Source organism: Antedon bifida, chromosome 3, assembly GCF_963402885.1.
Source record: "Antedon bifida chromosome 3, ecAntBifi1.1, whole genome shotgun sequence".
Taxonomy (NCBI): domain Eukaryota; kingdom Metazoa; phylum Echinodermata; class Crinoidea; order Comatulida; family Antedonidae; genus Antedon; species Antedon bifida.
Genome location: NC_136228.1, coordinates 1,374,685 through 1,390,793, shown reverse-complemented (window position 1 = coordinate 1,390,793; position 16,109 = coordinate 1,374,685). Strand labels below are relative to the sequence as shown.

General features: G+C 31.5%; 1 protein-coding gene across 2 annotated transcripts in view; it reads left to right on the top strand.

Moving 5' to 3' along the window:
• LOC144838773 (delta-1-pyrroline-5-carboxylate synthase-like) overlaps positions 1 to 7,285 on the top strand; it is a 28,540-nt gene extending 21,255 nt beyond the window's left edge. For both annotated transcript variants that reach the window (XM_078694249.1, XM_078694248.1), the window contains exons 14-15: positions 3,590 to 3,685; positions 5,237 to 7,285. In XM_078694249.1, coding sequence (XP_078550375.1) covers positions 3,590 to 3,685; positions 5,237 to 5,448 — 308 coding nt within the window. In that variant the 3' untranslated portion in view covers positions 5,449 to 7,285. The remainder of the gene's footprint in view (positions 1 to 3,589; positions 3,686 to 5,236) is intronic.
• The last annotated feature ends 8,824 nt before the right edge of the window (positions 7,286 to 16,109 follow it).

Here is a 16,109-nt window from a genome sequence, read left to right as displayed (position 1 = left end):
TTGTGGAGTTCCACACATGCACACACTTTTTACAAAACTCTGGTTTGTAAGAGTTTTGCTAGGTGTTTTGAAAGGAGCACTAAATTTAGTGTGATAACTCATTTTTTGGTTGGTTGCAAAATGTTTCGCTCTACAAAAAGAAACTAGAAACTATTCAAACTCTGTATTTTTTTAAAGCTCTGTCTACACGATCAAACTTTATGTGTCAAAAAAATGTGATGTGCCCATATATGGACATGATGATCACTACCATATTTAAGCATAGCACTACCATATATGGGCACATCACATTTTTTTGACACATACAGTTTGATAGTTTAGACAAGGCTTTAGGATAAAAACTCAACTAACTAAAAAAATTTGCAGCAGAAAGGGATTTGGAAGATGTAAATATTAATACGCATGTCCATAAGCTAAAACTTTCGATTTTGTGCAAATAAATTTGCGTACTTTAGTAGAAAGCTGTGTCTTGTCATCATATGTCCTCAAGGGTCTCCTTTGTGAGATGAGTTTATACTAATACATTTAATACTGTTTCAATTATATTGCTATAAAGTTTCTTTTAAGTTTTTTCTGTAACCCATCATTCAAAGGTAGAGTGAAAAGCTTTCGTTTTTATTAAGTGAATTAAGTCTGTGAAGTGCCTGCAAACTCTGCTATGCAAATGACACAATAATAGTTATTTAGTGCACATAAGTATCAGGCTCTCAAGTTTAAGTATCTCTCAGGGACAAAATATTATTTATAATAATATTATTTTTAAAGTTGTAAGCCATCCCTGTGGCATTTATGTAAACACAGAGGATGTTGGATTTTATTAAAGAGATGTTTTAAGAAATTGCTATTATCCATCATTTCTTACCCCACTAATTTTTAACTTTAACAGTTAAAAATTAGTGGGATAAGAAATGACTGAAGTTAAAAATTAGTGGGATAAGAAATGACTGAAGTTAAAAATTAGTGGGATAAGAAATGACTGAAGTTAAAAATTAGTGGGGTAAGAAATGACTGAAGTTAAAGATTAGTGGGGTAAGAAATGACTGAAGTTAAAGATTAGTGGGGTAAGAAATGACTGAAGTTAAAGATTAGTGGGGTAAGAAATGACTGAAGTTAAAGATTAGTGGGGTAAGAAATGAAATGATAAACTGAAGTTTATTCAAGAGAGTACTTGCCGCTAGATTTATAATACGCCTTCTATTCTTAGGAGAGGTGTACTTTTAAATAGTTTTGGAAGTGACTAAACCAAGTATATTTTCCCCAAAAACAAGTGTCAGGACCAACTACAAAGTAGTAGTACAAATCCAAAGTACATGGCAATACCTATAGCATCCTGCTTGAGGATATAAGCCATTTAAACTCTGTCTACAATATCAAACTTTCTGTAACAAAAAAATGTGATGTGCCCATATAATTATGGACATGATGATGCCATTTCACTACTACCATATTTGGGTATATCACTACCATATTTTGGCTAATCACATTTTTTTTTGTCAAAATAGTTTGAAAGCAAAGACGTTTAGATAATTTATTTTGTTAATATTTCATTTGGGCATTTTGCGTCCATTGCATCAAACATTTTTCATTCCATTATTGATACAAACATCACAGCTTTCGTTTTGTTATCTATTTTAATATAATGAATGGGTGGAAAAACAATGTTTGTTATTGATCAGGGGAAATTAATAGTTTTTGTATAATAGAATTTTTTTCACAACACTATGTGTTATTTTATATAATAACAACAGTAGTTAGTCAATTTTAACCGATAACTAGAGGAATTTGACATTCAATTTTAATAGAAAATAGGGATAAATACTGTACTACAGAAATACATAACAATTACACAATATTATGATATGGCTTAAAATTAAGGAAACCCCTGTTGAAACAAATGCACAAATTAACAACTACTAACCACAAAAAGCCTGCCTTTTGGGTTTTCCTTGACTGTTTGTGGGTCAAAACAAAATGGAGTCAGTATTCAGGATGCGCCAAGATCATCAATCTTAAAATCATTAAATAGTACTTTATTACTATATATAATATATGTAATATATTTTGTATATATAATGCTCCATTATAATATATGATTTATGAGAATTTAACTGTTTTTTAAGTTGTATTTTCTCCCAAAAACATGAAAAATGAGGATTAATTCAATCAGACTTTGAATAGATTATTTTGTAGATTTGATAAAGTTAATAATCACTTCTGTAAAAAAAAATGTTTTCCCTTATAAAATGACAAAATAAATGGTTTAATTCAACCGAAAATCCATTGGCTGGCAGCCAATTTGACAGTTTTATCAGGTAAATAAAACATTTTTTTTTACAATCAAATTTTTGGTCAAAGTGGATTTTATTACTATTACAATTATGTGACATTAAAATGGCATATTCAACAAAACAATTTTAAATAATTATATTTTTAGGGGAACAATACGTCTTTGAGCATGTTAGAGAGAATAGATTTATTGTCAATGTGCTTTTGAATAAGTTCTCAAAGTGTGAAATGTTGAATTCCGGATAATCATCTCTCACTTAAATAATCAAATCATATTAAAAGACTCTATTGTAAACACGACGAGTGTATTGTCAATGAACTTTCGCGGAATTCAGTGTTTAATTAAAAACAAGAAGTTATTCCGAGATAACTGAATCTTGTTTACTACATATTGAGTTTGTTCAATGCAACAGTGCGTCTTATCACATTAATTTTAAATGAATTGTATATGAAGAAATACATTTTTTTCTTTTCAAAGAATTTTGATACTTTACTTTATCCGACTTAAAGTACTTTCATATTAGATATTATTGTCAGATGTATTTAACTATGAACTAACTGTACAACCCGACATGACAAGTTCAGTTCAGTAACTGTATTTCACGACAGGTTTCGTGTAATACTTTGTCATCATTAATTGTTACTATCATTACAAGTTAAAGATCATAGTGAGTGTTACTGTATTTATCTGTCTTGATCCACATAGATTATAGCAATGTGTCGAAAGTGTTATTTCAGTCCATCCTGCGGTTTCACACCATCTGATATTTTTAGAAGTTTTTTAAAAATCAAGATCAAAAGAAGTATAAATAATGAATGATTATGAGTGCAATGACACAACTATTGAATAAGATGAAAGATTCTATTTTCCATGAAAATACAAAATATTAATTAGTATACAAAATAATTAATGTTTATTAGCTGGATGGTGAGAATATTTAATTGATTTGAAAAATAGAGCAATCAATTTTTCTTCAAATAAAATATTCTGTCCATTCAACGAATACAAAATTCATTATTTGTTTTATAACACACCTACTTTTATTCAGTTTATCCATTGTATTGAAGAATGCTAGGCCGGGAAGCTAGGCCATTGAAAAAGGCAGTGCTCCAATTTTAGATGCAGAGCAGAACAATTATAGGCGGCGCGCACAACAAGTTGGTTTCTGAATGAAATCAATCAAATGTATTTAATACAGTGTAAATGCACTATAAATATATACTATTTCTAGTTAATGTAAATATTTACCTACCTTATTTATATATTATTTAACTATTATTAATATTTGTTTTTGTTTATCAGAGGAGTCTGCAAATAGCTTCTTGAATTCAGTCGACAGTGCCAGTGTTTTTCACAACTGCAGTACCAGATTTGCAGATGGTTATCGATTTGGACTTGGTAAATATCTTTCTTTGAATAAATAAATCCACATGTCAACATATATGAGCTAATTGTTAAATTGAAATGGATTGATTGAAAGGTTAAAAGATTAAAGAAATATTTCTTTCAAATAAATTAACTACAGTTTTTGTTGTAAATAGTACAATCTATTTGTTGCTTTCTCCTAAAGGCAGACGTAACTATCAGAGCAAAACATGTAGCGTACATTCATTTATTACATAACTCAGGGGCATCACATAGTTAGTTAACATAGTTTACTATAGCAATAATAATGTAGAAGTACTACATATTTTTTAATGTATAAGCTTATCTTTACAAAATAACCCTCAGATAAATATTTCATGTTGATTATTCTGACCATTAAGATGACCCCAGATAAATCTTGAAATATCTCCACATAGAATGTAGTTTAAATTGACCCCAATAAATTTCCCCCCACATATAAATGCAATTTTAGGTGACCCCTATAAAATAGCCTCTACATTGAAGGCTATTTAATTTATGCCCCCAATAAGGTAGCCCTAATGTAGAATACAGTTCAAAGTTTACAAATTGTTTGAATAATTAATTATAAAGTAATAATACGAAAACATTAACTGCTGTCAGTGAGCGTGAACTACATTATACTTTCAAAGCAACCTTCTTCTACGCTGGTAAGTCCATAATTAAAGAATCCTACATATGTGTGTGTGTTGATGTTTCAACATGAATTTATAAAAGGCTACATTTACTATTGCGCACACATACAGTAGTGCAACCCTTTCTTTGGGACACCGCTATTCAGAGGGTCATTTTCCAGTGAAACGAACAAGGAGAAATATATGTTTAACACCATGACCAACCTCAATTGAGGAGACACCACCATCCATAGACGCTTTCTTGGGCCCAAAGGGGTTCCCTTTTGTTGATGAGATACCTAATTGATATTAATGTTATCTGATAAATCCTTACGATTACATACAATAGTATAATCCTTAATATTTGAAGCATCTATTCCATCAAACAATTCATTTGGGTAATTAAATAAAGTTGTTATTATATATTGGTAGCATAGTGATCTATATAGAAAATAGAATAAACTACAAAAGTCACACACATGTTGCACAAAACAGAACAAATTATTACTGTGTTTAAATTTATAATATTATAATGATTTTTTATTGGAAATATGACAAAGAATATCAAGCATAGCAGCCTGTGGCTGAATTACAGATTATGTTTTTTTAAATGAAATTAAATTGAGTAATTAGGATTTATTGTTAAAAACAAAATGGCCACTCTAAGGCAATAATAAATTGAAGAAAAAGAACGAAATTAAAATAAAAGTAATTAAATTCAAAGGCAACAAAACATACTGTAACAATAACAAATGTAATAATATTGCTGTGGCTCGATACAAAAATAGTCAAAATAGTAATGTAAAACAGCTAAATTGTCAAGATTTTTTAAGTACTATGAGGGAAAGTGAACAGAACTAATTTAGATTTAGAAAATTATTTTTTATTTAAAGTACAGTTGTTATATAACAGTTAAATTTTCATTTGACAGGCGCAGAGGTTGGCATTAGTACTACTCGTATACATTCCCGCGGCCCTGTTGGCGTGGAAGGTCTTCTCACTGCTAAGTGGATTCTCCAAGGGTCGGGCGACTGCGTGCAGCAATATGCCGAGGGCGGAACTAGACACTATGTCCACGAAAAACTGCCAATTATTGAGGACGCATCAAGTAGCGAGGAAGAAATAACATCAGAACAATCATAGTGAATAGAAATCATGTAGAGTGCCAGTAGACCCCACCCAGTACATAGTGCTACCAAGTTGCCATTATCAGAGTGCTTTATAGATATTTTTGACAATTTTATGTTTTGTTGTAACAATATTGTGATATTAACAGGGTAATGTTTTCCAGTCATTTTTATTGTTAAATTCTATTTGTAAAAAGGGAGGAACACTTTTGCATTTGTATCTAATGAGTCAAAAGTCAGAAAAAATAAGTTTTTACACTATTCTTAAAGTCTATGTTTCCTAATATTTAAACATGTACGTACTACGTTCCTGTATTTATTCATTTTAGTTTAGGAATATATTATTTTTTACCCAATAGATTTGTGTGAAACTAAGGCAGTGTTTCCGCAGCCATGACAAAATTATCGGTTAATTTTTTAACCAATCAGATAATTAATAGCAAAAATAAAGTGTGCATGATCAGACATTCCCGGACAACCAAGAGCCCAATCACAACGCAATAATTAGTCCTTCGGGTCAAAGGGTAAAAATTATTGCATTTATCCGATAATTATTCGATTTGAATGAGGTAATTATCGGTTAATTTTTCTCGAGTGGAGTCGGTTAAACCCCGTTTCCACAGGCAGTTTATCGGTTAATTATCGGTTAATTTTTTGCTGCGGAAACATGGCCTAAGGAAAAATCATAAAAATTATGTTTTTTATCATTATCATGACAATATAAATAATAATATAATACAATACATTGTAGCTATATGCTTATATAATGTTTCCATACCACACAATTAAATTTCACATTTAATCCACATTTGTTTCAAATAGTCCAAAATATATCAAGCAATTTACAATTTAAAGATTTTGCCGTTTTTAAGTTATTCTTTCTGTAGAAAAAACTATAAAAGTGAATGATTTCACTTAGAAAAAGACAAAATAAATGGTTACATTTAACCAAAAACCCATTGTCTGACAGACAATTAAATTTGACTATGTTTTTTGTCTATATTCATAAATAACTATTATGTGATATTAAAATGGCTTATTCAACAACAAACATTTGACAAAATATTTTTTCAGGGGACAATATATCTTTACATGTAAAACTATAATAAGAACTGTGTCAGGAAACGAAATTATTTTTTTTTACAATGATTGTTATTTTAAAAAAAATCTTAGATTTTGCACCTTTTTTCAATATATATTTGAACATTGCCATGCAGTATAATACAATTATCTGAGGTTTTATGATTGAAGCCAACTGAGTTTTCTTATTAAGACATTTCATTTTGGTCATTTTCAATTTGGATGAGGGGTGAGATTATGAAAAGAAAGTAACAAAATGTCAACTCTTAATAATAACTGGCTGTTAGCCAGCGACTCAGTTGATCTGATAAGGATAATCAAACTTCTATTATTCATTCAAGAAACTGTCATTTATGTAAAACAGATGAAATTTAATGAGATACAGAATCTCTATTTTTTTTACTTTAAAAAATGGACTATCATCAACAAATGTTACCGATGTTTATTTGTAAAGACTAGTCTAGTGAACTTCACCAAACATTTGTTTGAAAACTCTTAATTTGCCATTTTTTAGATAAGTTCATAAAAAAAATACAGTGTCTGTTACAGGAGGCTGTCCTGCAGAATCACATGACTACGTCCTGCAGAATCACATGACTACAAACCCTGTTATTTGGTTCACTGAGTAAAACCTCAGTAAACTAGTTTGACAAGAAGATATATAACTTCTGCACTACAGAACAAGAAGTTTGCTCAAATTTGCAAACTCGGAGTTTGCTCAAGTTTGCAAACTCAAGAGTTTGGTCAAGTTTGCAAACTCAAGAATTTGCTCAAGTTTGCAAACTCAAGAGTTTGGTCAAGTTTGCAAACTCAGAGTTTGCTCAAGTTTGCAAACTCAAGAATTTGCTCAAGTTTGCAAACTCAAGAGTTTGGTCAAGTTTGCAAACTCAAGAGTTTGCTCAAGTTTGCAAACTCAAGAGTTTGCTCAAGTTTGCAAACTCAGAGTTTGCTCAAGTTTGCAAACTCAGAGTTTGCTCAAGTTTGCAAACTCAAGAGTTTGCTCAAGTTTGCAAACTCAAGAGTTTGCTCAAGTTTGCAAACTCAAGAGTTTGCTCAAGTTTGCAAACTCAAGAGTTTGCTCAAGTTTGCAAACTCAAGAGTTTGCTCAAATTTGCAAACTCAAGAATTTGCTCAAGTTTGCAAACTCAGAGTTTGCTCCAATTTGCTAACTTAGAGTTTTCTCAAATTTCCTCAGAATCATCAGAACTTTACTGTTTGTCGCCCTCTGTAGATATATTAATGTTTTCTTTGTAGTTAAAACAATATTGATAGATTGATTTTATTGGTTGAAAAACAGAAAAAAAAGAGAATTTGTCTTTATAAACTTTTTAAATTGTTTTCAACCATGTAGCCGTCTCCATTTCAAGTTTATTTCTAACATTCGCAATCAAATACGAACTAATTTATATTTTATTGTTCATTATAGTTATATTGTTCCAAGCTGTTATATTTTTATTACTTCATCTCAAAGCTGTTAACCTTTTCTTTCAAAACAACTTATTAGTTAAAGAAAATGGAAAGAATGTTAGAAAGCCGATTAAAAAACAGACCTAAGCTTTTTGTCGCAACCTTTGTTATATTTGTTATTTTTCTTTGGAGTCTTTATGTCTGAGCTGTATTCTTGTTATTGGTGACAATGTTTTTAATGGCCACATACATCTTGCTCTCTTCTCCTAACATACGTATAACATTTTCCATAAATTAATAATTGACCACATGTTTTTCTATTAATTTATCATCAAGATTGTAAAGTTATTGAATAACAATGAATTTATGTTCTGCGGGGAGGTAATTTACTGTTAAAGAACTTCAGAAATAAGCCAGTACTATTCATCTTATATACGTTAATGTGACTGATTGATTAAATTCAAGTTTATTCAAGATGCATTAAGGTCAAAGGTTATTAACATACGTACATTTTTCATTGTAAATGTTAGCATGTTGTTAAGGTACTTATGGTTAAATTGTATATAGTTCAAAAGCAAGATGTACTGTACAATACTTATGTTTTATATAATTATAACATCATCTTATGACATCATCTTATGACATCATCTTATGACATCATCTTATTACACAATTGCATGGATCAAGTATATGATTGGTTTTCTCAACCATCTTTTTATTAGGCACAATCATTTTTATCTTCCTTTTTCATTCTAACCCTGTAAGCCTTGAATTATTAAACTGCCAGTAAATGTAAAATATTCTAATGTATCTTGGAAAAGTTCCAGTGTTTCAACACATAAAACTATAAAATATACTTGGAATCAAAATATAGGCCCACTTTTATTAGCATATTTATACTAAATTTGCATACTTAATAATAAATTATACTAAATATATAATTGCATATGGTATTTGTATATACCTAAATGCACTTGTACTTGTTTCATGGAGAAATTAAACTATATATTCATTCATCCTTTTTAATTATTATTTACTTTAGCATTTGTTTATCTTATTGTTGTTAGTTTTCAAGTAGTATACATTCTATGGACTATGTTACATAATCGATGGCATAATTCCAAGTTTGTGTGCTTATAAATAAATTAATTTTAAATTGTATTACATAAGTAAATAAATGAATAATACATGTATCTATTGTTTGTTTCACACATTTTGGTATTATTTATAAACTAGTTATGTAACTTTATGTAGGCCTAGTGCAAACTCCTGTGTTGACCCGTCTTATGTGTTTGTTGATGCAAAGCGGTTACACTAGCCAATTCGCCTTTCTATGTAGTTTTGTTGTTTACCAACAGAACTGTGTTTGGTATTATTTAATTATTTATGAACTATTTAAGTCAGTGTTGTAGGAGGCATTGTGGGATGCCATGCTTTTAAAAGTTACTGTTTATGCTTTTTTTTACCGATAAAATAAGTCATTATTGGTAACTAATGAGGCCCATTATGATCACAATTTGATTATGTTTTGTTTACGTGTGTGAACCCAATTTGGTATTATTTATAAACTGTATTTTAAATTACTAAATCTAAATTTTCTGCCAAAAAACCTACTATGAAAAGAATGTCATTTATGAACTACAGCCAGTGGCTGGTTACTTGTTTTACTGGTAAAATACTTGTTATATAGTAACTAGTTATGTAGGCCTGTTATGGAACTCCACAATATTGAAAAACCCACCATTTATAGTGCCTGTGTGTAGCTATGAAGCGTGTCATACTTTCATTAGTCACACCTGAGACTATTTTTTTATACTTAGTTTTATATAATATTATAGACATAATCTCTTCAAATTAAGTTCTCTGAAAACTGTTAACTAAATAAATAAGGCCGCTATCGAACACTGCGCCTCGCGCCACCGTCACACGCCGCAATAAAACACTATTGATTAAGCGCCGCGCACTCTGAACATATTTACACGCAAAGCGACACACGTCAAGTGTCAAATCCAATCAATTTAAATTAATAAATGCAACCGAGGCGAATTCACACACACATGCATGAGCCTTCGTGAGTTCCGAATTCGCCGCATTGAAATTGAAAATCGACTGCATTTGATTTGATGTTCACACTGAAATCGTACGTCACGTATAAAGTACGGTTCGATCTGACGTTTGACGCGTGTCGCTTCGCGTATATAAGTTGTTCAGTGTGCGCCGGCAGCCTTTAGAAGAAGGTACGTGTTATTGTGCCTCTTGTATATAAAATAAAATATTTGTATATAAGCTAGCCTACATTTATAATAGATAAGCTTGTCTTTGCCTAACTATACTATTGTCACTTTTGACTAGGCCTATAATAATGGAGGCGCTTATTAAATCAAAGGAGTAGTTCTTGCCGTCGATATATACTTTTATTTCATGAAGACGCCGTGTTATTAATTTGTTCCAAGCACATCCTTAACAGCGTACTTGGTTATTGTTGAACCGGTGACGATAAAATTGCTCACTTTAACGTAATTGATGCTCATCGTTTGATAATCAGTGTCTTTATTGAGAATAATCAGCTATGGGTCATAATTGCTGCTATGATAAGACACGCAGCATTTAAAATAATTGTTTTCAGGTTCACATTGCAAGAAGCATTTATATTTATCATTGAATTGTTGAAATGTAAATGCACTGGAATTTAAGATTCACAATCTATGTTAACAATGTAGAGAACAGGTTAAAGCTTCAACATAAACTTACATTCGCGGCGTGAAAGGTGTACCGCCCGGTTATCGATCCTTGCGCGCGCGTGTCAATGTCCTGTTTATGGTGGTATTCACCTGCAGGTTTACTCATTCCTGGTGTATTAGGCCTACTAATGTGGGTTACGATCGGTACATGTCCTAAATTTTCGACCAATCACAAGCGACATTTCGATGATTCATCGCGTCGTGATTGTTTAAACGAGTTCCGGTGGGCTTGCGTTGGGTCCTAGTGGGAACCAAGGTTTAAAAAAAGCAGATAAACATTATGCGAGTCAAGATGACTGTTCAATCACTCACTCACAACACAGCCTATTATGTACCAACTGATATATATAAAATAATCGTGTTTTTTAATCAACGCTCTTGATTGGTTATTAGTCTTTAAAATAAGGGTTTCTATGGAATCCTTAAATTGTTTTTCTGAGTACTGTCAGTAGTAGCTATCTTAAAAGATTGCGGAGATACACAGTGTATATTCGTAATTAATACTCTGATGAATTTGGCGAAGTAAAATGGTTTCCGGTCATTTAAAGAAACTGTTCCATTAGCAAATGCAAACACTAGTCTTTCTGAACACTTATTTGCTCAAATTGCTTCCCTAAGCTTACTTGTTACCAGTATAAATGTACATATAAATTTTAACGTCTTTCACCTTTTGATCTCTGAAGAAAATGTTTATATTATTCTTCAAGATCTATATATAAAATGATTCGAATTTAGTACCTATATACTAATATCTTATACGAGATACAAGCCTAAGAGCTTGAAAAACAACCTGTTGTGCCCTCTCTGGATCGAGGTTCAGTCATAATTCATTCATCAGTGGAAAATTACTTCCATTTATTGTCATATAAAATATACATAGAAATTATGTTTGCTTTGAGATATGATTATACAAAACAGATACTAGTAAATAACAACAATTACAAAGTGTCACAGTACGGATACTGACAAGCATTCAGTGCCCGAATGCCAGCTGGATAAAAGTTGTTACTAAATACCAGGAAATCGACTTGAAGATGATGTTGTTCAAGCAAAAGTGTTCAATATTTTAGGTAAAACAATCACATTTGTTTTATTAATTTAAGGTTGAGTCTGGCTTAACCTAGTTGAATTAAGCGTTTACACAAATATTATTATTGTTTCATAGCTTTGCATTGTTTCCCTAGATTTACGGCAACCAATACAACAACCTGTCTCCGAAATTTTAGGTAAGCAATTAACCAATCATATATTTCGAGTCTAGCTTGTAAATGTTAAACCAAACGTTTTACATACAAATATTTTTTATAAATTTGTATTTTTTTTTTCTTTTCATATACAACTTATCACCAAGGAATGAATGCAAGTTGATTCTCTTCAACATTTGAGGTAAAAACAACAAATCACAGTTAAACTTCGAGGCTAACTTGTGAAATTTTAACCATGCAAATATTTATGTTTATAACTTTGTATTATATGTAATCATTTTTTCTTTCTTTTCATGTACGAGAACTACCACAACTCATCACCAAGAAATTAAGAAGCCACTTGTTTTCTGTTTTTTTTCTTTCGTCCAATCAGCTTTGAGTATGAATGACCTAGCTTGACATCGGTAACCGAATTAGTCCTCGATGTAAAAGCACACCCAATGCTAGCGATATTTTTCTTAGCACGCCGGACCGAATCCGGGCGCGATGTGAAAGTGACTTATTAAGTAGGGGGTTTTTGGATTTTAATTCAGAATACGTATGGTCACTTGTTGCCCGTGTGGTCGTCATCGTCGTCTACGTCTGTAAAATCGAAAAGAAATATGCAGTTCGGGCAACCAAACCCAAACTCTCTCGATAAATATGAATAAAAATGTCATTGCAATATATTAACACCTATTATCGTATGTTTTATCATCTATTTATAGAATTTTAAGTGGTATCAGAAAAGATTAAAATTACCTAATTTTAATCTTTCTTTGTCGTATTGATGATAGCGCTTTTCAGTACCCTGAACACTGAAAAAGATTTTTCATTCGTGCCACACTCAATAATATATAACCGGATTTACCACAAAATGTAACAATATCATTGCAATAAAAAAACAATTAATATCAAGAAGTGATAACATACAGTAAAACCTGCATGAAAATGGTTTAAATTATAGATTATGAATTCTACTACAAATATAAATGTGTTGTAATACTATGTGTAGGCCTATTTGTGTGGCGGGGCGTTTATTCAAGGAAGTTTATTCGAAGAAAGAAAGGAGTTTATTCGAGCGGACGCTTATTCCAAATGATGTTTTAGGGGTAGGGAGATAGTGGAGATTTTCGAGTGGCCCGGTCGTTTATTCGAATAGATACAGTAATTATGAGTAAGACTGTAGTAATTATTTTGCTGGTGAATTAAAACTAGAACCAACTTGATGACGTTTGTAGCTGTAACTATCACTACTCCGTTACATAAACAAAAATAGTTTTAATGAAACATAGTTGTAATGAATAGAAAGTGCGCTGGTATTAGTTATAAGTACATTGATATTTAAAGCTTTATTGGACAAAATAATGCTAACCTATTTCAAATCGACTGCAGTGAACTGGAAATAATATTCGCAAAATTATACTTGCTCAAACCATGGAGAAAACGATGGCTTATGTATGTGGGTTACATTAATACAGCCGAACTACATGTTCTCCACCATGGATCTCGGTCAATGATCTTCTGGCGACAAGTGCAATACAACAACAATCAGCTAAATCATTTGTTTTTTACACATCACTGTTACAATAGCATAACGTGCACTGGTCTCCCGTACCGCAATGGACCCAGAGTACTAATCTTTCTCCGTAATTATGCGGTTTATGAATTACGTCATTTTATTAATAATCACGCATATCTGAGTGTAACTAGCGCCATCACAGTACGTCTTTTGTATGTTGAGTTTCCGTAACCACAACATCGATAAAATAGCTGAAAATTAAACTGAAACAAGGTTTGGTATGTTTGGCTAGTATGAATATAAATTTTGAAAATTTTGTGTTTACATGACTACTGGTAAAAGCGTATTTATATAATCTAACACTTACTTATTTTGTACAACTTAGTTTTGCTATTTTTGTATTTTATAAGTAATGATGTAGTAAGAGCAGTTTTCTGTTTGGGCTCATGCCTATTACTTGCTCCTGGCAAGATGAATTGTAAAACGTACTTTTAAGAACTTTTGCCGAATAAATATTATTATTATTATTACACCCATTTTTTACGATTTTTATCCGGAATCTGGGCTTAATGTAAACGTAGCTTTACATTCTGATCGATAACCTCATAATAAAAACAAAATTCGTCTAAAAGAAAACAGAAAATAGAAATAAACCATTATAAACAGATACACTGCAATATATTACACTGAACTAGGCGCTTGTCATTTCTGAAATATTTCAATACGTGGAACAAATAAAAACATAAGACAGAAATCGATAAAGGAAAAAAAAACACATCTCAGCTTGAGTGTTATATATAGCATATTATGAATTTCTCATGGGCTCAATTTGATAATATTGAGGGTTTCTAAGAGCTATTCACTGACATCCTTATAAGAGTCACTAGTATTTGTATGCTATCACGTTTGCTTTATGTGATTATATGCCTTTTATGATCGATGTTATGCTAAGCCAGTCATGATACGAAGTACGTGTATTCCTTTCAAGTAGTTTCACGTGAAGTATGATGTTTGTTCCTTAGAGAAACCTGAAGGAGCATACATTATACATTAGTACGATATTAGTTAGCTATTTTCTCTCTCAATATTTTTGTTCATAAGTAATGAGTACCGTTTATTAATTGTTCTTTAGGCCTCCTTAATACTTATAACAATAATTTTGACGAGCTGAGCGTTCGCTCGCTTTTACCCTCCAATCCATGTAGGCCTACATGGTTCTCGGAAACTTTGAATTAGGCCTCTGGTAGAACATGAGCCTCAGGAGTAAAGTAAAGGCTTTCCAATTTAAATACCTACACAAAATTATTTTTACAAATGAAACATTGATTAACTGAATCCGACTTCTGTTCCTTTTGTAAAAAATAGAAAGACAACTACTTCATAATGTTTGTGTATTGTAACATGTGGATATTTGTTAAATACCTTATATTTGAACTAACAGGAAATTTAATTAATCTAAACAATGACATCATATCGTATCCAATAGGTTATTTCCATAAAAAGATTGCATTTCAGAATTTAGCATAAGTTATATACAGATCTGCTTTTAAATTTCGATGTTATCAACCCAATATCTTCAATTCTAAACGTCTTGTTCCATTTCTTTTCTTCTCTCTTTTTGTTTGAAATCGCCCACAATATATTACCTCGGGAAAGCTGATGTGTAAGACACGAAGAGACAAGGAGATAAAGAAAAAAAAACACAAATCATTCCTGTACATGCCAATTGGGCAAACGAGGAAAAAAACCATGCCACCACAGAGGACGTTCTAAGAATCCGCAATACCTCGAGCGATTCCATCGATTTACTGACAAGAAATTATCCTAAAGATCATTACTCAACATTTTGTAACCGAATATCTTAGACCCACAAATATTGAGTTTAAAATCTCAGAATAACACGTACTTGCTAATATAATCACGATATTTGCCAAAAGTATAGTAAATATTAAATTTACAGATAAAATCATATTTCAAAATTACGTGTAGGTTGAGAGTTTTTAATGTTATATACGTTTAAATGTGGACAGGTGTGCCATAGGAAATGATGACGGTATTTTTGGTGGTCTTTATCTCGTTACGGTATTCAATGCATCATCCTTTACATACATACATACATACGTATATACATAAATATGGGATCCTCCTCTTCTAGGTTGTGGAGCTGGAGTCGCAATAAATAGCCTACTGAGGTGTTCGTCAAGATTGGTTTCAATTGCCTGATTTCTAAATCTAACAGAGATTTTAATCCACGGATAACGCGACAGGTCTTGTTGGGACAGCAAACAGTATATTGTTTTTGTAATTGATGTATTCGGTCCTCTACATGACCAATATATCGGATATACCGACTGTTATACAATTGTTATATGATGCTCCAATAATTTCACATATCCTTTTGTTGGAAGATACAAGTTTGTAGCTATTCTAATCTAGTAGTTGGTCGGCCTCATATTTTGTATCAACAGGATTCTAACTTCTATATTTCATTGTCCTTTGGAAACCATGCTTGTGTACCATACAAGAGTCGAAAAATTGACCTTATAAAACATGGCTAGAACATATCCAGTGTATCATTAGGGGTTTAATTGGTGCTAGCTATGGATTTATAAGACAATTTTAAATATCATTATTGTATCATCATATTATTTCCAATCGTCGGCCCGATATGCTTCAACATTCATTGTCTAAACCTATAAGGAGACACGATAAAACCTTAGGCGGAAATGTTTCTTTACCATAG